At 49.4% G+C, this 21846-nt stretch overlaps 1 protein-coding gene across 1 annotated transcript in view; it reads left to right on the top strand.

Moving 5' to 3' along the window:
- Window positions 1-654: 654 nt before the first annotated feature.
- The window catches only part of PIWIL2 (piwi like RNA-mediated gene silencing 2), a 46699-nt gene continuing 25507 nt past the window's right edge, over window positions 655-21846 (top strand). The window contains exons 1-13 of the mRNA XM_039912003.1: window positions 655-836; window positions 2853-2943; window positions 3636-3774; window positions 7374-7580; window positions 9322-9432; window positions 11182-11299; window positions 11767-11891; window positions 13057-13137; window positions 13847-13960; window positions 16091-16279; window positions 17376-17460; window positions 18533-18622; window positions 21016-21160. Coding sequence (XP_039767937.1) covers window positions 663-836; window positions 2853-2943; window positions 3636-3774; window positions 7374-7580; window positions 9322-9432; window positions 11182-11299; window positions 11767-11891; window positions 13057-13137; window positions 13847-13960; window positions 16091-16279; window positions 17376-17460; window positions 18533-18622; window positions 21016-21160 — 1669 coding nt within the window. The 5' untranslated portion in view covers window positions 655-662. The remainder of the gene's footprint in view (window positions 837-2852; window positions 2944-3635; window positions 3775-7373; window positions 7581-9321; window positions 9433-11181; window positions 11300-11766; window positions 11892-13056; window positions 13138-13846; window positions 13961-16090; window positions 16280-17375; window positions 17461-18532; window positions 18623-21015; window positions 21161-21846) is intronic.

Genomic DNA, 21846 nt, shown 5'->3' with positions numbered 1-21846 from the left:
GTAAAGGGTGCAAATCCAAGTGCCAGGGTGATGCGGAAGGGAATGGAAGAGGAGGAATGAGGGTTTAGTTGGGCAAATCCAAGTACCAGGGTGATGCGGAAGGGAGTGGACGAGGAGGAATGAGGGTTTAGTCGGGGAAGGCCCCTTGGAGGAGGTGTGCATTTAATAAGGCTTTGAAGGTGGAGAGGGTGACAGTCGATGTTGGATATGAAGAGGGAGGGCATTGCAGGCCAGAAGCAGGATGTGGGCAAGGGGTGAGTGAGATAGAGTTACCGTGAATTAGCTGGTATTAGTGGAGTGAAATGTGCAGTCTGGGTTGCAGTAGGAAACCAGGGAGGTGAGATGGGAGGGGTGATTGCTTCCATGCCGATGGTAAGGATTTTCTGTGTGATGTGGAGGTGGATGGGCAACCTCTGGAGGTTCTTGAGGAGGAAGGAAACGTGGACTGAACAGTTCTGTAGAGAAGTGACCCGGACAGCCAGGGAGGTTTGGACTAGAGTGGGGAGAAGCAGACTCAGGTTACCTGGAGATTCCAGGAAGAGAGTAGATTCTGGCAGCCCGAGAAGGTAGGCGCGTCGGGGGAGGTGTCATCGCACCTCTTCGGAGTAGTGACAGATGAGTAACCGGAACGCTTTTCAAATCAGTCTCGTCCACAGCCTCCAATGGATCCTTTGAGACCTTCATTCAGGGGCAGTGCCCTTTCCCATCTGCCTGCCGGTGTACGGATGCCAGGATCTCTGGCACAGGCTCCAACAGCCCAGGGGGTGGCTCTGGGCAGGGCAGAGCTCTCCGCGGGCTCTTCGACTCTCACCCCCAAGCGTGGGCCGACGCCTCAGGTAAGAACCCAGCCAAGCAACGTAGACGTTGCCAGCTACCTCCGGGTTGGTTTACGTGTTTTTTGGATCCTGGAGATGACTCACAAACGGTAAAATGCCTCCCGAACTTGGTGGCTAAGGAAATGCATTTCCTTATGGCTATTTCCTTTGGTCCCCCTCCAGCTTCCTTAAGAGGAAATGCTACAAAGGGAGGACAGGCGAGGCCTCGCTCTGCTTTCTAAGCATTCCTGTTTTAGCTGCAAGCCTCTTTTTGTGGTGTCAGCGGTAAATCTTGCCTCTAACTAAAACGTCAACACGGGCGTGGGGGATGGGGCCACTGTGTCAGCCCGATTCCTTTGGCGTGGCTCTTTACGCTAGTCTCCTCTACTGTATTAACCCAACGAGGCTGTGGGTTGGTCATCCGAAATTCTGACCAAGCCGTATCTCTCCCCCCGTTCCCTCCGAGGTGCGCCGGAAGGGCTGGAGATGAGCAGTCGGAGGGAGACCTGACTGGCGGGGACGGGAGGAGAGGGAGGTCAGGGAGGGTCTTCACCCGGCTTGTCAGGGAGGACAGGGAGAGAGACCGGCGGAATCAGGAGGAGGCCGGGAGAGGTTGGCATCCCTTCTGCTTCTCTCTTCCCAAATCCCGTCCGCTGCACGGCTCCCTCTGGCTACTTTAACTGTCACGTTTCCTGCTGTTTCTGCAGCCCCAGCTTTCACATTATTTACCCCAGGTCACCTCAGCCTTTCTCCGCCTTCCTCCCCAGCCCCGCCTTTTTTAAACCCACGAGAAAAAGAACGCCAGAGTCGCTACTGCCACTCCTCTGAAGCGGTGCGGTCAAGTGGGAAGAGCACGGTCCTGAGAGACAGAAGACCCGGGTTCAAATCGCGGCTCTGCCACATACCATGCTGCCCGACTCTGGGCAAGTCACCTAACTTCTCTGTGCCTCAGTTGCCTCGTCTGTAAAACGGGGATTCAGTAACCTCCTCTTTGGGAAGGGACTGTGTTTGACCCAATTATCTTATATCTTCCCCAGTGCCTAATACGCTTCTTGACCCATAGTAAACTCCTAACAAATACCATTTTGATTATTATTATTAATTATGACGCGTTTGGTTCCTGATTAGCCAAGTCCAGCTTGGTTTGATTTGTAAACCGTCCCTTATCGCTCCTCTGGGTATTTTGCGGGGTTGTCGCCTATCAAACAAGCTCAGGGAAATAGAGATTTACCCTTTCCGGCCAAACCCGATTCTTAGCTGTAATATTATTTAGTGAGAACAGGTCAGATGTATAGTAGTTAAGCAAGAAGGTAAACACTTGCCAGGGATTTCTGGTTTTTATCCAAACGAACTGCTTTAGTCTGCGTTAGTAACGGTCTTCAGATTTATGTGGCTCCGGTTGTTGGCCCTCACAGGCAGCAGTAAGAGTGCACGTAACCTGAGACTTGAAGTCCAGGCTGCTCCAGGAAAAGCTTGCAGAGGGGAGGAATTGTAATTAAAAAAAAAAAATCAAAGCTCTCTCTGGTGTGTTTAGAAAATACAGTTTGGCTGAAAAGCTGCCACCAAATGCCAGAAACTTTTTCCCTGTGCTCAGTAGTACGGTCAATTTTCGCGATGGCAAAGATTCCGAAAATGTGCCAATGACAATGTGGTCTGTGTTTATCTTCTTCCCTTCCCCGAGTAACTCAAAGCATTTTGCACATATTTTTTTTCCATCTGGCCTCTGGGCAATGAGAAGAGAGCAGTTGGTATTGTGCCTCTTTTTCCCATAGAGATCTGAGGTTCAGAGAAGTAAAATAACTTTCCCAAATCAATGGGAGAGCCAGAAGTGGGTTCCAAGTTTCCTCATCCTCGGCTCAGTGCTCTCCATCAGACTGCCTCTCCTTTAAAACGCTTTTAACCGTTAGTTACTTCCACTGCCAGCACGGCAAACAGGAGATAGAATGCCTGATCTGCCTGAAATCCCACTGCCGTCCTTCCAGATCGTAAAACGCCTTCAATGGAATGATAGCTGTTTATCCTTTGGTTTTTTTCCAGGAGAAGACTGCGGGCTTGTCCTCTCTCTTCCGTGGGCTGGGGTTTGAGACGGTGCCTCGGGCCCCATTAGGACGAGGGATCCCGACGTTAGGTAAGAGAGGAACTGGCCAGAGAAATGAGAGCGGTTTGCTCGCTCTCGCTTCACCTAGACGTGCCAACTGCCTTTTGTGCAGCCAGTGTAGCTTGGGCCCAGGCCTCAGCGAGGGCCACTTGGCATGGAAATGAAAGAACGTAAAGTTCTCAACTCTCTCACGAGCGGGGCCTGAGGTGGCAGGGGAGCGTTGGGAAGATAGAAATGAGCAAACGTGGCAGAGTAAATGGCCGAGCGTTTCATCGAGAGGCCTTTCGAGCCGCACTTCCCCGCTCTCCCCCGCTTCCCCCTGGTTTTTTTTTTTTATATATCCCTCTTCGCCCCCACACCCTCCCCTCTTCTCCCTAAGGATGCCTGGGGTGACCCAGATGGAATCTGGACCAGATTGTGCTGTACAGGATCGTTCTATTTGAGGTTTTCTTCATCCATATAAATATCTTGCTTTACCAACTGTCAGTACCACTTGTTATTACCAACATTTCCTGAGCACCTGTAATATGCAAAGCCCTAACCCAGGGGCTGGCAAACTAGACAGAAGTCAATCTAGACATGCTTTCCGGCCTCAAAGTTGGGGAGGGCAGATGCATAGCCCCAAACCAGGATCCAATCGGCCGTAGAAGGAAATTCTCATTCAACAGTTAAAAAATAGCAGGAGCTTAGAGATCTTGACAGGATTTGACGTTCCTTTACAGGGAGAGGCATTTTGGGTAGAGGCCTGCAATGTGCCCAGGAGTCCAAGGATGAAAAAGAGCTTCCGAGGGAGCCACCCTTCTCCGTGCCCGCAGCGGTGGCAGCTGGCGACAGCAGGATCGTCTCGCTTGGCCGGAGCAGGTGAGCAAGGCAGTTGTCTTTGCATGTAAAGCTCCGTCGCAGAATGACTTTCTGGTTGCCTTGGAGCCTCGGCAGCAATTCTGAGAGATGCCTGGAGTCTGTGGGCTGAGAAACGGGAAAGGAGCATGTACACAGGAAGATGCCGCAGTTGGTTACGGAAAACACTGGACTGGGGACCGGTTTTCTCGCAGGTACAATGTTATAAATGGGGGGTTAGTTCAAGAACCAAGACCAACTGGCCTTTTTTATTAAAATGCCCCAGGATTGGGTACTCAGTGAAAGACGAGTCATGTAGCTACATTAATTCATTGTGTAGTGGAAAAGTAATCCTTTTGATTTAAAAATCATATCGAAACTCAAAAAACACAGTATGTAGGGAAATACAGTTCAGTACCGTTGGTCAGTGTGTATTACCCCCATCTACTACAAATGAGTTAAAACATGCAGAGAACTTATATCCCCTTTCCCACCATTTAACAATAACCCAAAACAAGCTCATGAGTGTATCCGATTGCGTAAAGTTGCCAGGGAGCTTTGAGGTGATTTGGAGGGACCTTTTGCAGGGTTCTTAACTGGAGTCTTCTCAAGAGCCCTGGCCGTTGGTTTCCCAGGAATCTTATCCCTATTAGCAGCTCCTGAGGAAGCAGCCGGCCCCCTCCATGGACTCGTGGCCCGCACGCCCTCAGGCTGCAGAGCCGGGGGTCTGGAGTCCCAAAGTTGGATTCGATGCCCAAAACTTGCAGTGCTTTGAATCCAGAGATGTTGGGAGCGCTTTCCAACACCACTTCAATCAATGGTATTTATTGAGCGCTTACTCTGTGCAGAGCACTGTACTCGGCACTTGGGAGAGTGCAGTGCAACAGAGTCGGTAAACGTTTCGGGCGATCCCAAACCAAGGGCTGCCTGGAATATGAGTACTGTTAGTGAGCATTCCCTACCTGATTGGTATTTCTTCTCCCCAGCTACCACCACCTGCAGCACTTTTGAACACGGCGACTCTACTGTTCAAGCTCGTACTCATCCAGTTGTTTACCTTTCCATTTTCTTCCTCCTCCTGTCTGTAAATGTGTTTTATGTCTCTCTCCCCTGTTAGATAGTGAACTCCTTGAGGGCAGGGATCATGTCTTCTGTCTTACTTGTACTCTCCCACATGCTTCGTGCAGCGTTCTGCACACAGGGGCTCGGTGATGCTGTCATTGGATCGATTTCAGGTGGTGATGACTCTCTGCCATCGTGCGATGGAGGAGTCCTCTCCCTTTTTCTTTAGGAGTTGCCTTCTATGACTGGCTTCGCATCTGCCCGGCAGAGACCACTTCTTGTCAAAGTGAGGGCTGCTTGGGTCTCTACTTGTGTGAATCTGCCAGGAAAGTAGCTCCTCGTTCCTCATTCCCGCAGCTTTTGGCTACTCCTCCCCACCCCGGCCTCTCTCTTCTAAGTCTATTCTCTTAACTGATTGATTTTTTTTTCCCAGTTCCAACGCTGCCGGATTCCCTTGGGGCCTCCCCGCTCTTGCCAGGACTCCCCTTCATTTCTCCTCCAACCCCCCCCAGGCATTTCTCCAGCTGGCCGTCCACCTCCCAGGGTTACAAAGCCAGGGAACTGGGCCGGACTGGGGGTAGGGGGTAGGGGGCTGTGGTGGAGGCGGAGAAGGGGGAGTGGGGAAAAGGCTCGATCTCTCCCTCTCCCCGGCCAACTTTCGCAAGCCAGAAAGGCAGGGACAGTAGCAGCGGAGTAGCCGGGACCCCTCTGAGACCCAGCAGCGTTGGAGCTGCAGAAAAAAAAAAATCGGCCAAGAGGCTAGATTCGGAACACCAATCGATGGATCTGTAGTATCGACTGAGCGCCTTCTAAGGGGGATGCACTGTATTAAGCACTTGGGGGAGTTCAGCAGCAGCAGGAAACCGGGAGCTGTTAGGAAGCTTCCAATCAATGCAGGAGACAGACAAAAAAATATGTACAAGTCGTGTGAGCAGGAGGAAGCAGGGATGCCCATTTTTCGTAGGGAGCGTGAAGGTGGTTTGTGAAGAAGAAAGGAGGAAGAGGAAAAGGGATAGAAGAGAAAAATGGTACTTGCCTTGGCCTTTCTGCATAGGCAGCTCAGGGAAGAGTGAGCAGAGGATGACCCTGTGGGGCTGTCAGGATACACTGGGCTAAATAGCCATTTCTGGTTTCCCTGCTCTAGTTCCCTAAGTGGGAGGCGGGAGGAGAGCTGCCTGCCCGGCGGGCACTGCCACAAAACCACGGGCATCCTCGAGCAGCATTGGTTCTGGGAGGCTGAGCAGCGTGTCGGTCGTAGCCGCTGTGGAAGCGGCCCAGCACCGCAGCTGAGGGTCATTACCCAGGTCGCTGGGCCCCTCCAAACCCGTGAGCCATCCGGGCCAGCGTCAGGGGGTAGATGACCCCTCCTCGCAGGGCCCTAGTGAGGGGAGCAGGGAACTGCCTGGCCCAACCGTGTCAAGAACCAGAAAAGTAGCATCTTCCGCCACCGATGCCAACACCCCTTCATTTGCCCAGGCAAGGCCGGAGCCCCGTCCCCTTCCCAGTGTGCCGCCCACCCGCCGTGAGCAGTTCCGCCGTGGCTGGCCTACTTTCGGCACCGTTACCGCTCAGTGCCGGTAGCGGACCTGTGGGAGGTGGGAAGGGAGGGCAGCTAGCCACAGAGGGAATGACACGAAGGGGTTGGCTCCCTCCCAGAGATCCCCAGGCCAGACACCCTGTCTTGCCCTGAAGGGGTGAGGAGTAGAATCCCATGGTGGCTTCACCGCCAGCTCCTTCCCCGCTCCAAGAGGTAGGAAAAACTAACATCGGAAATTGCTGGGGGTGGCGAACCTGATCGTGCTACCTACCGGAGTTGACACCTATTGAAGGAAGAGCAAAGACAGAGTTGGAAGCAATACAGCTATATCAGGATGAAGTGGCTGAATCAGTAACTGAATAATCAAATAGAAATGTCTGAAAGTTTGTTCATAAGTGTGTGGAGACTAGCCGGGGGCACGGGGAGCGAGTTGGGCGTGCAGGGACATGGGACAGAAGGGTGCAGGAAGGAGGTGGAGTCGGGCTTGGCCTAGTGGAGTGAGCATAGGCCAGGGAGTCAAGAGACCTGAGTTCTAATTTCCCCTCTGCCACTGGCCCGCTGTGTGGCCTTAGGCAGGTCGCTGAACTCTGCTATACCTCATTTTTTTCATCTGTAACCCGGGGATTGAATACCTGTTCTCCCTCCCAATTACGGCGTGAGCCCTATGTGGGTGATTCCCTTATACTGTACCTCCAGCACTTAGTACAGTGTTTGCACATAGTTGCCTCTTAATAATGCTCAAAAGTGGTATTATAATAACTGTGGTATTTGTTAAGCACTATGTGCCCCGCACTGCTGTAAGGGCTGGGTTATTTTACATACCTTGACCCCGGAAAGAGGTCACGTGGGTAACTTCCGAAGGGCCCAGAATGGTGCATCGTGCTGCACTGACGGGTAACTCTGTGACACTCTCATTTAGCTGTCTTTGCAGGTGCCTCCAGAGGAGATTTTTGAGCCGGAAGCAAAGGGAGGAGAAAGGACAGCGGTGACTTCTCTCCTTTTTATTTGACCTTCTTCAATTCAGGATTCTCGGACGCGGAGACAAGGGTGTTCCTTGGCTCCCTCCTGGAAGAGCGACGGTCGGATTAGGCAGAGCGTCTCCTAAAATCCACAATGACATCTTTATGCCTTCTTTGACTTCTACACCGTTACTGCTGCCCCGACCCCAATCCTCCCACCTACCGTATCTAGAGAGTCATCCAGCCAAGCCCCTTGAAGAGAAAGAGAAGACGTAAGTAAGGAGCATTGCTTGAGGTAGTTTTGAAAGGGTCGGTAGGCCTCTTGGCTGCCTCCATATTGGACCGCCTTCTCGATGGACGGCATATGTTCACTGTTCTGATGAGCAAAACCGGTGCCACAGGTTCTCGTCAAAGAGGAGCTTGGACTGTTTGTAAAGGGAAGCCCCAGGTATAATGGCCGCGATAGCGTTCAGTCTCCGCGCTTTACAGTGGGTTCGACCACAGGCCCCAAAGGCCACAGAGGTTGCCGGATAATCCGCAGGAGGGTGGTCTCCTTTTTGAGGAACGAGTCCCTCCCTGCCCCCAGCCCTGGTTCTGGATGCAGAACAAGGTTTCAAAATGGAATTCGACTCTCTCCCCGGGCAGTGAAGGGTGGGGGAAGGTTGTGCTAGAGCAGAAGTCAAAGAAGCCCTCGGAGAGCATCCTAGAACCCGGGCAAGTGCTAGTGCTGGGATAATGCTGCCTTCCAATGTTGCGCAGGAAGAGAGAACCACCTGTATTCATCCCCAAACTTCTGGGCTTTGATGCAGGGAGCTGATGTGATGGATAAAGCACGGGCCTGGGAATCAGAAGGGCATGACTTCTAATCCCAGCTCTGCCACTTGCCTGCTGCGTGACCTTGGGCAAGTCACTTCATGTCTCTAGGCCTCATTTACCTCCTGATAATAATATTGATGGTATTTGTTAAGTGCTGACTAGGTGTCAAGCCCTGTTCTAAGCACTGGGGTAGAGCCAAGGTAATCAGGTTGTCCCACGTGGGGCTCCCAGTCTTCATCCCCATTTTCCAGATGAGGTGACTGAGACACAGAGAAGTTAAGTGACTTGCCCAGAGTCACACAGCTGATGAGCAGTGGAGCCGCGATTAGAACCTACCACCTCTGACTCCCAAGCCCGTGGTCTTTCCACATTGCTTCTCATCTGTAAAATGGGGATTTTACGTGACTTTACAATATTTTACATGAAATGACCGAGCCCCATGTGGTATAGGAACTGTGTCCGACCCAATTTGCTTGTCTACGACTCAATTTGCTTGTATCCACCCCAGCGCTTAGTACAGTGCCTGGTACATAGAAAAAGCTTAACAGATACCATAATAATAATTATTATTACTATTATTATTATTGGCGGTGGAAAAGAAGGGGTTTCTCTATTCCCTCCCTCCTTTCCTCCATTCCCTTCCCTCCCCTCCATGTTTTTCCCTGCAAGCCTGGCTAAAGAAGAAGGTGGCTTGGTAGGAGTGGAGGGAATAGACAAGAAATTCAAGTTGAAACCTGCCACCCTTCCACTCCCCTTCCAGAATGAGTTGAGAGCATAGAGACGCACCCTGTATGGTGAGTTGGGAGTGGGCGATCTGTCCCTGCGTCCATTTCTGTCATGGTGCCGCCTTGCCTACCGTTTTCGTTCAAATTAGAGAACGTGGGCTAGGGCCCTAGCAACAGCAGAAGGGAAGAAATTAGGTAAGGGAGCATACTGTATAGATCCGTCTTTTTAGCGTTTCCTTGGTAGTGGATGCACGGAAACCCCATCATTTCTTTGGTGGAAATGGGAAAGGCGTAGAGGACTCTGCCTCACCAAATGAGAAGGAGTGAAGGACAGAGGAGGAGGCCTCCAGTCTCAGCCTAGAAGCATGAGTCTGGATCCCCCCGACCGCGGCTGGTGTATGACTGAGCCAGATCGGGAAAGACCAAGCCCGCCTTTTGTCGTTACTGTGATTTCTCTTTGGCTTTTTTCCAGGCAGGCCCTTAAAAAACATGGATGTAAGGGAACATCCAACCCCCTCGGACTGAACCTAATCAAAATACACTGTCAGAATGAGGCTGTGTACCAGTACCACGTGACTTTCAGGTAGGAGCAGGTGTTTCTGTTCGCTCATCCCTCTTTTGAGAGTCACAGTTTGAGAAAATGATGCCGGGCGGACTGGGCGGCTCCCCTCAGCCTTCCTCTGCCACAGGTTTTAGGTTACACTGCGGAGTAAGAGAAATAGAAACCAGTGCTTGATCATTATTATTTTTTTTAAGAATCAGTAAATGTATCTTGTAACTTGTACTGTTTCGACAGCCCTACTGTTATTCATTTCCACACTTTACTTAATTTTGCAAGAAGTTTAACATCCACCCTCAAGATGTTCTCAGGAACTAAAGGGGAGGACGGGAGCCATTATATCTTTTTCTTCCCTAGCCCTCCTTTTCTCTTCTCCCACTCCCTTCTGTGTCACCCTGACTTGCTCCCTTTATTCATCCCCAGCTCCCAGCCCCATAGCACTTATGTACATACCTGTAATTCTTATGTACATACCTGTAATTTATATATTCATATTACTCTCTCCCCCTCTAGAATGTAAGCTTGTGTGGGCAGGGAATGTGTTTGTTAATTGTTTTATTGTACTCTCTCAAGCACATATTACAGTGGTCTGTGCACAGGAAGTGCTCAGAAAATACGATTGAAGGATTGAATGAATGCACAAAGTTGAGTGACTTGTAATCATTTAGCAAATCTGACGAAAACGGGGCTGGAACCTTTTCCTGATGCCCTCTTCCCTGTTTAGGTACCTTTCTCTGTTTTTGTCACTCTTAATGCTCTTCTTCACGTTCCATCGCAAAAGGCTCTTGAAGCAATTGAGCCATTTAGGAAGGCAGGGGATTGTGTGGTTGTGATGCCGCACAGAAGAGAGATGAAAACCTTTTCTCATCCTTCACAGTACTCCTGCTATAGGAAACCATCTTTGGGGGATATGAGGCTCTTTCTTGCAGCCCTTAACTATCACCCGGTATCTGCCTTTCGTATCTCGATCCAGCCTCGACCTTGTTGGCCTTCTTTCTGACCTTACGTGTTACCATCACTTGGCTATAAGCCTGGTAGTACAGTAGAGGAGTGCTCAGAGATGCCAACTCTTCAATGGGAGCATGAGGGCAGAAGGGGGTAGGGATTGTGGGTGGCGGGGAGAAGGGAGGATGAGGTCTGGGAGGGAAAAGCTTCAAAGAGGCAGTAGATCAGAAGGCCCCTAATTTGGGTCTCATCAGCTCTGACTCGTCACTCTCGAGTTAGCGGAGGGAACAGAGCTGCCAGTCCGGCTCAGGAAGCCCTGGGCCCATTGCTTCAGATGCCCAATAGGCACCAAGGGCTCATAAGGAGCCCTCCTGAAACGATTTACAATGAACACACCGAGGGAACTCCTTGGTGACTGTGAGGAGGCCTCAAGGACGTAATGGATAGAGCACGGGCCTGGTTGTCAGAAGGTCACGGATCCTAATCCCGGCTCCACTTGTCTGCTGTGTGACCTTGGCCAAGTCCCTTCACTTCTCTGGGCCTCAGTAAAACGGGGAGCGAGACGGTGAGCCCCACGTGGGACGGGGACCGGGTCCAACCCAATTTGCCTGTTTCCACCCCAGCCCTTAGTACAGTAGTAGTCATTTAACGAGTACCGTAATAATAATAATTATTATTAAGAAGGTAAAGGGGTGAACGCAATTTTCCATGTTCACCTTTTTTAGTACATCCACTAGATGGGGCAGCGGTTACAAGCATGACTGACTGTACTTGGGGTATTGGCTTCTCCCTCGAAACTAAATACGCCTGTTTTGCCTCGTCGGCCAGCCCCGCTGTGGAGTGCCGAAGCATGCGGCTCGGTATGCTGAAAGACCATCAGTCTGTCACCGGAGATGTCACCGCCTTTGACGGGACGATTCTCTACCTGCCGGTTAAACTGCAGCAAGTGAGACAACTAGACCGTCGTCCCCCGCTTTGGATTTATAGGACTTGCAGTTGTTGTCCTTGGGTGTCTTGGTCTGTTAAGCCGTTCTCAAAATCTCAGGTTGGCGCCAGGAACTACGAAAAGCCAAACTAACCTAAGTGAGGGGTCTTTGTAGAATCAGGCTAAAATGCCAAACCCGTGTGGATTACCGTTTGATTTATTCGTATGTTTGGGTATCCATATCTTTCCTGTCTCTCCTTTTAGATTTTAAGCTCAGGGATCGACGCAGGGTCTTTGTAACTCCTTAAAGTTATAGAACAAGGCTCTGCATGCGGAGGCCCCTCAGTTAAGGCTATTAACTGGCAGGGGAGCAGTAATGTAATCATTTCATGGAGGTCTCAAGGACACAGCTAGGGCAGGTGAAGGGATGGGTGGGATTTTGGATTTTGCACCTTTTTCTGATTATCCCGTGTCTCTTGCCCTGCTAGACGGTTGAATTGAAGACAGTGAGAAGGACTGACGGAGTTGAAGTCACCATCAAGATTCAGTTGACCAAGATCCTTGAGCCTAGCTCTGATCTGTGCATTCCATTCTATAATGTGGTCTTCAGACGGTAAGGAGATGCTGGGAAGGCGACAGGGGAAGAGTTAGGATACCTGGCCACTTCCCCTTCTATTGTTTTACTAGGGAGCCCCATTCTAAGTTGCTAATACACTCCAGAAGACCTCGGAATGTAGGGTTGGATCCGTGGAAACAAGAGGAGGAGACAGGGTAAAGAAGAGTCTTGTTGGGATTCAAATCTGCAGTAAGCTCGTTTGGAGAATTTTGTAACTTCTGAAACTGTTCAACTTGCATAGGGGAGGCCCGGTCCTATGTTCAAAGACCTGTGGGGAGATAATGTGTAGAAAGCATTTTCTTCAGGCCTTCTCATTTCTCTAAGAGATTCTGGATGGTCGCCTGCAAAATGCTCTTACTCTTTTGCCAGGTACTGTGTAATTTTCCCAAAGCCATTCTCCCCCGGGGTCCCCTCCCTCTGTTCTTTTTTATGGAACTTTACGTCCAGCCTCTACTTCATTTGATCCCAGGTGTTTTTGTTCAGGAAATCCAAGGAATGAGGAGTACATAGGAGCCCAGTCCTTCTCTCTAGTCCCCATCTGCTTCCCGAGCAGGCACACATGGGCCGGGGAATACACGCAGACCTTTTGTCTCACCCTCTTTGTCGTCCTCCTTCCTCAGGCATGAAAAGGTTGTGATTTGCACAACAGGGGGAGTGCCCCAGGAGTGCTTCCCGCCCTGACCCGTAAAAGCCCCTGGCAGGCCACATCTGCCAGAGCAAACCTGGAACCTCACGGGGTTGCATTGCAAACCAGCTAGTAACCACCGCAAAGCTGAATCGCTCAACTGACCAGGTTACTGGGACTGGAGGAAGGGTTTTGTTCTGTCGAGAAAGAAGAATGACATTCTAAAACCCAGAAAAGTGTCTCCCATTCAGTCCTATCTCTTCATAGTTGGTAGATGCTTTAACGATTCCAGGGAATAAACTGAATTTTCCATTTGTTTCATTAATAAGGGTGTTGTAGTGAGGTGGTCAGTGCAAGTATGAGATGGTCATTGTTTGTGACAGATTTATTTCAACTTTGTCAAAAAAAATAGATTGATCATGCAGAAGAGCACTCACTTGGGGTCTTTTAAGCCTCAAGGCACGTAATCAGAGTGCCCAAGGCACTCCTGAGCTTTTATCTTTTGGATTGAAAACTCATCCTGGGTGTCTCTTTCAGAGTGATGAAACTTTTAGATATGAAGCTGGTGGGGAGAAATTACTATGATCCGACAAATGCGATGTTTCTGCAGCAGCACAGGTGGGTGCCCCAGATTTATTAATAATGATTGTGGTGCTTGTTAAGCCCTTAATATGTATCAGGCGCTGTACTAATCACCAGAGTAGATACAAACTAATCAGGTTGGATACAGGGCCTGACCCACTTGGGACTCACAGTTTTAATCCCCATTTTACAGATGAGATTACCGAGGCACAGAGAAGTAAAGTGACTTGCCCACAGTCATACAGCAGACAAGTGGTGGAGCCTTTTGACTCCCAAGCCTGTGTTCTATCTACTAGACCACGGTGCTTCTCAATAGTAATTATGGAATATATTAAGCGCTTACTATGTGCCAGGCACTGTACTAAGCACTGGGATGAATACAAGCAAATTGGATTGGACACAGTCCCCTGGTCCCACGTGGGGCTCCCAGTCTCAATCTCCATTTAACAGATGAGGTAACTGAGGCCCAGAAAAGTGAAGTGACCTGCCCGAGGTCACACAGCAGACAAGTGGCGGAGCCGGGATTAGAACACATGACCACCTGATTCCCAGGCTTGGACTCGCCGTTTTGTCCTTAAGATGATTTTTGCAGTTGCCCTCCCTGAGACAACGACCGGTGCCATTCCAACTTTGAGTCTGTGTCACGACCGATCGGCACCTACTCAGTCCTGTCCGATCAGAGGAGCGCATCCGGGCACTTTCCCAAGAACGGCGAGTGACCGAGGGCCCTCATCTCTGGTTTAAGGTTACAGATCTGGCCGGGCTACGCCGCGAGCATCCGAAGGACAGACGGAGGGCTCTTCCTGCTAGCGGATGTCTCCCACAAGGTCATTCGGAATGACTGCGTCCTAGATATCATGTGAGTGATCGGGCAGCGGGATCCGGTTTGAACATCCTCCGGATGCTCTGGACATCTGGCGGCAGACGGGCTTCTGCCCAGAGACCGAAGGAAGACCTAGTCGATGAAGTGTGTTCCCCTTTCCCAAGGTTCAGATACACAGCACCGAGACCGTGGGTTGAATCGAGGGGAGTCGGGGTGCTCAGAGCACCGTTTGGTATCTTGCATGGGGCAGAGTGGTCTCTAACCCGTAGCACAGTAAGTGCTCTGCACATAGTAAGTGCTCAATAAATACTATTGAATAAGTGGGTCCGGTGACCTTTGCTGACTCTTTTATTCTTCATTGAGCAGTTGGGAAAACAGGTGAGAAGGAAACAAGAAAGAGGAAGATTGGGAAATAGCAATTCTTAGCAGAGCCCAAGTAACATTTCACTTCAAAAATTGCTGGAAGGTAGACGCCCCATTCTGTTAAGGGTCCCGCAAATTGCATTCAGATATGCTGGTTGAAAGGAAAGAGTGAGAGTGGGGGGGCGGGGGAGTGTACCCAAAGGGGACCATTGAAGGCAAAGCAGACCTCCTTTTCAAATAATTGCAATTTACTAATACATTCCTTATGAAATCATTAGCATCCTACTGCTTATTATTAAAGAAAGCAAGCAACTTTTCTTTATGTTCTCCCGGATACGGTGATACCGGACGGTGACAGTAGACCAGATTTTGGTCCAAAATTAGGGAAGAGGAGAGGGCAGGGAAGGTTAAAATGAAATTGTCCCAGAAACAGACAGAGACAGGCAAGAACCCCTGTGCTACCCTTCCCCCCGGCTCTCACCCCAACACACACATACGCAAACACACATCCCCCTTCCACCACACTTTCGTAAACCTCGTATACTACAGCCCACCGTGACACACGTGAACTTAGGTATATGAATACATACACCCACACACACACATCCCCCCCCAACCTCTTACACCCAGGTGATCTCTCCATTTGTCAGCAGTAGAAACTGACTCTGCAGAGCAGACCGGCTCTTCCCTCCAGCCCGGAGGAGCTGCTGCTGCCTCCGCCGTCCAGAATTTCTGGCCTGGGGAGGGGGCTGAGCACCAAACATACCCCACGGTCCCGGAGAGCAGCGGCTGGAGTAGCAGCCGCCCCTTCTCTTCGGAGCAGGAGCAAGGGGCCAGGTCGTAGCAGAGGTCGGGGCTAGGTGCCTCGCTCTGCCTGTTTCTCCTCCCGATCCCTGCTGTGGCCAGGTGTCCTACGCGATGCAGACAAGCTCACGGCGACACGCAGTCCGGAGGCGGCAAGTTGGAAATGCCTAGTGAAGAAGCTTTTCCCAAGCCAGGAGGGGACAGGCATCCTTGTGGTTGATGGGGAGTTCACCCTTGTCATTGTGCTTGGCCAGGCAGCAGACTTCCTGGGCCAGTTGTTCTTCCGTTTCCTCTGCCCCGCTTCTTTTCTTCGGATGGAGAGAAATGTGATTTAATGAGTGCTGATCAGGAGCTCGTCCCCTGTGAAGCATCATGTAATAATGGTGATTTGGCAACGTATTTTCTCCAAGAAGCTCCAAGAACTTAATAAGTTCAAAATGTAATTTAAATCCATTTAATCATCACCATTTGTAGATCAGGTGGGGTAGAGTCAGAATGTAATTTAAATCCATTTAATCATTGCCATTTGTAGATCGGGTGGGGTAGTGGAATATTGTAACCCTTGGAATAATAATAATAATGATGACGGTAATTAAGTGCTTACAGTGTGCCAGGCGCTGTACTAAGCCGTGGGGTGGATACAAGCAACTCGTGTTGGACACAATTACTGTCCCATGCGGGGCTCACGGTCTCAATCCCCGTTTTACAGGTGAGGTATGGAGAAGTGAAGTGACTTGCCCAAGGTCACAGACTAGAGGAGGCAGAGCCGGGATTAGAACCCATGACCTAACTCCCAGCCCCATGTTCTAGCTTCTCACGGCCTTAGGAAGAACCAAGGCCCACAGAGGTTGACTTTTCTCAAGTTATATCAGCGAGTTGGAGGGAGAGCTGAGGCTAGACAGTAGATTTCCTGACACCGGGTTGACTGCTCCCAACCCTGAGTGTGCGCCGCTCTGGGTGTGTGGTAATCCAAAAGACTTTGATCCTTTCTACCCCAAGGCAAGCTTTGTGTCAGCAGAACAGAGGGAACTTCCAGGATGAATGCACCAAACAGTTGTGTGGCCATATTGTGATAACCCGTTACAATAACCATACCTACCGCATTGATGATATCGACTGGAGTAAGACACCCAAAAACACTTTCATAATGTCTGACGGGAAGGAAATCACCTTCTTAGAGTACTACAGGTAAGAGAGGTCAGAAGTGGCCATGGGAGAGGTTGGGTTTGGCCCTTCAGAAACTGAAGAGATGCAGGAACTTGCGTCCTGGAAGGAAGCACAACTTGATGAATATTGTTGAGAAAGGTAGTTCATTGGTTGGGTTAAGAATGCGAGAACTATAAAAGACTGATCTCAACACTTCCTGTGTTTCCTTTAATATAATTTCTTTGGCATATTTCTTGTGGTTAGTTTCTCGTTTTCCACCAGCCAGGTCAAACTGCATGGATGGCTTAGAGAGAAGGTTAGATAGAGTTTAATGTAGAATCCTTGAGCTGATGACTTTACTCCATCTTTTTTTTAATGATATTTGTTAAGCACTTACTATGTGCCAGAACTCTACAAAGCAGTGGGGTAGATACAAGAAAATTAGGTTGGACACAATCCCTTTCCCACATGGGGCTCACAGTCTTAAACCCCATTTTACAGTTGAGGAAACTGAGGCACAGAGAAGTGAAGTGACTTGACCAAGGTCACACGACAGAGCCGGAGTTAGAGCCCAGATCCTCTGACTCCCAAGCATGGGCTCTTTCCACTAGGCCGTGCCCGGTGACCGTAGATCTCCATGAGGCCTTCCCAGACTAAACCTCTCCTTTCCTCTTCTCCCACTCACTTCTGCATCTCCCTGACTTGCTCTCTTGGTTCTTCCCCGCTCCCAGCCCCACAGCAGTTATCTACGTATGTGTAATTTATTTGTATTGATGTCTGTATCCCTTCTCTAGACTGCAAGTTTATTGTGGGCAGGGAATGTGTCTGCTGTTGTATTGTACTCTCCCAGTTGCTTAGTGCAGTGCTCTGCACTCAGCGAGCACTCGGTAACTACGATTGAATGAATTAATTTAATTTTTCTCTAGACTGTTAAACTAGTGCACCTGAAAGAAAGTTATCTAGAGGCTCGATCCCCCTTTTCCCAGTTATCAGTACATCGTGGTCCATTTCCGTTGGCTAGCCATCAAAGAGTGTCATACCACTTTGCTGGGTACGATACTCGAGAGACTTTTCCTATCGCTCTCCCGGCGCTAGAGCCTCTTTTGAAAACTCCTGTCCTTCCTGTGTCTTGCTCCAGCAAAAACTATGGGATCACAGTCAAGGATGAGGAGCAGCCCCTCTTGATCCACAGGGCCACCCTGAAGCGGAATGTCCCCGGGAAGGTGAGCGGGTTACGCTGCGGGTGTGCAGACTTCATGGCAACTCTCAGCCTGGATTGGCGCTCGAAGAACCCTGGGTCTACTAATGCCAGGGGGAGCAGTCCTTAAGTGACCGGATGGTGTTTTGCATGTCAGATTGAGGCCCTTTTCCTTTGAAAGACCGGCGTTTTAGTCGTGACTTCTGTTGTGAACGTTCGTGAGTGAAGATAAATAGCAACCCAAGATTAGGTAAAATGGAAGACATTCCTGAAAGTGAGTGTTTAAACATTAGATGGTCCCACCGTGGAGGGTGTGCAGTCTTCTTCTGCTGAAGTTTGTTTTATGGTACCCGTGAGGTGCTCACTACGTGTCAAACACTTCTAAGTGCACGGGCAGGTACAAGTTTATTAGGTCAGACACAGTCCCTGTCCCTCATGGGGGCTACTGGTCTTACGTAGAAGGGAGAACAGGTAATGAATCCCCATTTTACTGTTGAGGAAACTGAGGCACTGAGAAGTTAAGTAACTTGCCCAAGGTCCTTCAGCAAGCAATCGGCAGAGCTAGGATTCGAACCCAGTCCTCTGACTCCCAGGCCCGTGCTTTTCCCACTAGGCCATGCCGCTTCCTTAGGAATAAGATATCTCTCTCTCCCAACTTTCTAAAGTCAACACACCTGAACACCAGAATGCTGAAGCTAGCCCCGGGTTGGCCAATCAAGCCCCTGGCTGCACAAAGGGATATGAGTCTCTCAGTTTTTTCTCACCTGCCTCCTCCTCTCCCGACTACTTCAGTCATTCTCTCCCAGTTTATATATACAGTTTACGAAAACTCGATTCCCCGACATAGCGAGAAATAATAACAAGATATACCTGAGATTCAACTGCTGTGATATCCAATTCGATTTTTTATCTCCATGGCACAGGCACACTGCCTTCAATCATTGATCAGTCATTGAGCATTCAGTACAGTACTGTGCACACAATAAGCACTCAATAATAAATACCCTTGATTAATTGAGAGGAACGGCAACGGGTCCGGTTAATTTTTTTCCTCCTCCCCCCCATCTTCTTCACCCTTCCTGCTTTTCTTTCTCCAGCCGCTGTTGAGAGAGATCCTGCTCCTGCCAGAGCTGTCCTTCATGACCGGGATCCCAGAGAAAATGAGGAAGGACTTCCGAGCCATGAAGGTAGGAATTGGGCCGTGCTTGACCCTGCGTTACCGTCAGGGGGGCAAGGCGCGGGAAGCAGCTTGTGGATAGAGAGTTGGAGTGGGAAATGGCCTTCTCGCTCTTCTCTAACTTCTAACTTGCTCACTATGTGTCAAACACCGTTCGAAATGCTGGGGTAGGTACGAGTTAATTAGGTCAGACCCGATCCCTGTCCCTCATGGGGGCTAATGGTCTGAAGTAGAAGGGAGAACAGATAATGAATCCCCATTTTAACTTGCAGTTAGTCGTTAGGATTTTGAACACTTTTTCTCTCTGGCCCTGTGTTTCCCCTCAGAAAGCTGAAGGATAATCCTTGACCATGCTCCCTTCCCATCTTCCCCTAGCATGACATTAATGCAAAGGATCAAGGGTCAGAAGAGGCCTGAGTTTCTTGGAGAAAAATGCTAGAGAAATAGGCAGGATGATTATGTGATTTAAAAAAACAAACCCCAACAAAAACAAATTGCCCTCTCTGAAGAAGGAGCGTTTTTCAAGTAACTGTTATCTGGTCCGTGATGTATAAATAGCAACTTTTTAAAGCACTGAAAATTCTGACTTTTCTCAGAGGCTTTGGTCTATTCACTCTCTAGACTGTAAGCTCATTGTGGCCAGGGAATATGTCTGTTATATTGTCACCCCCTCCGCTCAGCACTTGGAACAGTGCTCTGCACAAAGTAAGTGCTCAGTTAATACAATTGACTGACTCTTTGAAGGTCTTGGGTGACTAATATGGAAAAAGCTGGGTGGCAGAGGGAAATTGATCCGTGCTATTTATTGAGTGCTTATTGTTTGCAGAACTGTGTACTAACACTTGGGAGAGTACACTATGAGTTGGTAGACAGGTTTACTGCCCATTAGGAGCTTACAGTGAACCTGCTTTCCTTCCCTGCCTCCAGGCAACAGAGCTGGGTGCCGTGGCCTGGTTGGATGGAGGCCAGTCAGTCAATCAATCAGTAGTATTTATTGAGCACTTACAATGTGCAGAGCACTGTACCAAGCACTTGGGAGAGTACAGTACAAGAGAGCAGACGTGAAGTGGAGTCTCTGTGCGGACAGCTCCTCGTACCACCGGCGTCCACCGGCCAGTTCTAGGGGACCAGCCCTACTGTTGGTCCAGTGGAAAGAGCCCGGCTCTGGGAATCAGGAGACGTGGAGCCCACTGACGTGGGCAGAGACCGCATGATTTGCAGCAGGCTGTACTCCTGCCCACATACTCGCTCATTGCGCTCAGGCGCTGCGAGAACATGACTGGCAGGGACGGGAGCGTGAGGGGGCCGCCGTGCAGGCTACTGTCGGTGTAATCAATTCCTTCACATGGTATGTTCTTGGTCCGCAAGCCTCAGGACTGAGGATCCTCCAACGTTCCCGATGGGAGACTCCATCTGAGGGACAAGACGGGCGTTTCTTGTCAGGGAAGGGACGGGGGAAGCAGTCGGCCCCCTCAAATCTGTGGAGTTAGTGTCTCTCAATAGGAGGGTGGAGTCCGACATCCAGTGTGAAGGAAAAGGGATCGTCCTGATGCCTCATCTTTAGTTCCATTTGACAGCTGCCATACCAGAGGCCCTGATTGACTAATCGATCCCAACTGCTTATAACAGTTTCCAACAAGGGTCTTGCACCTTCTGAAAACTCCTCTAGACTGTAAACCCCTTGTGGGCAGGGATCGTGTCTCCCCAACTCTTTTGTATTGTACTTTCCCAAGCGCTTCTTACAGTGCTCCACACACAGTAAGTATTCAATAATACCCCATCAATTGGTTGATTGATATGAACCCCATCACACAGATATTTTGGGTCCTCACGTGCCTCATATTGGATTTGTTGATTTTATGGAGAGAAAGGGAAGGAGGTTGGCTTAGAATCCCAATTTAAGATAGGGTTCACAACAAGGTGGGGGTTGGCACATTCAGCTTTTCAGTCGTTAAATGGGAATAATTCATCTCTGGTGCAGTGAAGTCTTCAGCTAAACAGCTTAACCCAGGTGGAACCTTACAACAACTTTAATTTCAGGGCTGGGTTTGTGTGTGTGTATGTGTGGTGGGAGGGTGGGGGGGTGTCTTTAAATGAATTTATCTGGACTTTTTTTAATTAAAAAAATTTTAAACTAAATTTTAGTGAGAAAAGATCTGCTTCTGCTTACCTTTCGGGAAGGTGAAGGTAGAGGAGGTCAAGTAAAGTGTCCTTGAAGTTGCTTGGAATTCTGACTTTTGGCAGCATTAATTCCTAGGAGCATTTTTATCTGTGATTTTTGTGGGTTTGGTGTTCATAATATGCCAATCTTTTAAAAGTGGAAGACTCATCTAGCCCTAGATTAGTTAGGACACCAGCATGACTCCTCGTTCATTTTCCTTTTCCTTTCTTTACTCCATTTAGGATGTGATCCAACAGATCAACCTCAGCCCTAAGCAGCACCACATTTCACTGCAAATCCTGCTGCAAAAAATCACCCAAAACGAGGCCGCCAGCCACGAATTGACACGCTGGGGCCTGTGCCTAGATAAAGATATATATAAGGCAAGTAGAAGGATGGTGGAAACGGGGAAATAGGCTTGAAAACTGTGTTATAATGCTGCATATGCTACCTTGGGAGCCCTGTAATTGTTGTTTTTCCCTTTATCGTATTCCCCTTCATTTCATTTCCTGATGACTTTGACAGAGTTTCCCCAGCCCCAGGCCAGCGATATTCAGTTTTCAGCCAGTAGGTCCCAATTTGGCATCTGATTTGGGTGGGCTTTAAGGTTTTTTTTTAATAAATGTTTCCCCTCCCAGTTCCTCTCTATTCCACTTCCTCACTTCCCACTCCCAGTTCCTCTCTATCCTCACCCCACTCCTCCCCGCACACACCTTGTCACACACCATGTCCTTTGATTCCCGTGCTATTTTCAAACCCTTGCTCTTTCTTCAAGACATTGCTGGCTTCCTTTCAGTGTCCCCCTCAGACTGTTACTCCTTTCCTTGCATTGGCACCTGAGGGATCAAAGTTTGAAGAAAGTCTGCCCTAAGGAACACATGCCATTTCTCTTTTATTTTTCCCCTTTTCAGTGTATTTTCTTAACAGAGTCATTCTTTTTCCTATATCTTCAGTAGATCTGGGCTGAGGTGAAATTTTATCTTTGGCCCACTATCCTTAACACCATCAGCTTTTACCTCCTGTGTCGTTAGTGTCATTAGTGGTAACCGAACCGTACTGGCAAAGTTACAGTG

The sequence above is a fragment of the Ornithorhynchus anatinus genome, chromosome 5 (genome assembly GCF_004115215.2).
Source record: "Ornithorhynchus anatinus isolate Pmale09 chromosome 5, mOrnAna1.pri.v4, whole genome shotgun sequence".
Classification (NCBI taxonomy): domain Eukaryota; kingdom Metazoa; phylum Chordata; class Mammalia; order Monotremata; family Ornithorhynchidae; genus Ornithorhynchus; species Ornithorhynchus anatinus.
The sequence above is the reverse complement of the archived record's forward strand: the minus strand, read 5'-3'. Positions and strand labels throughout refer to the sequence as shown.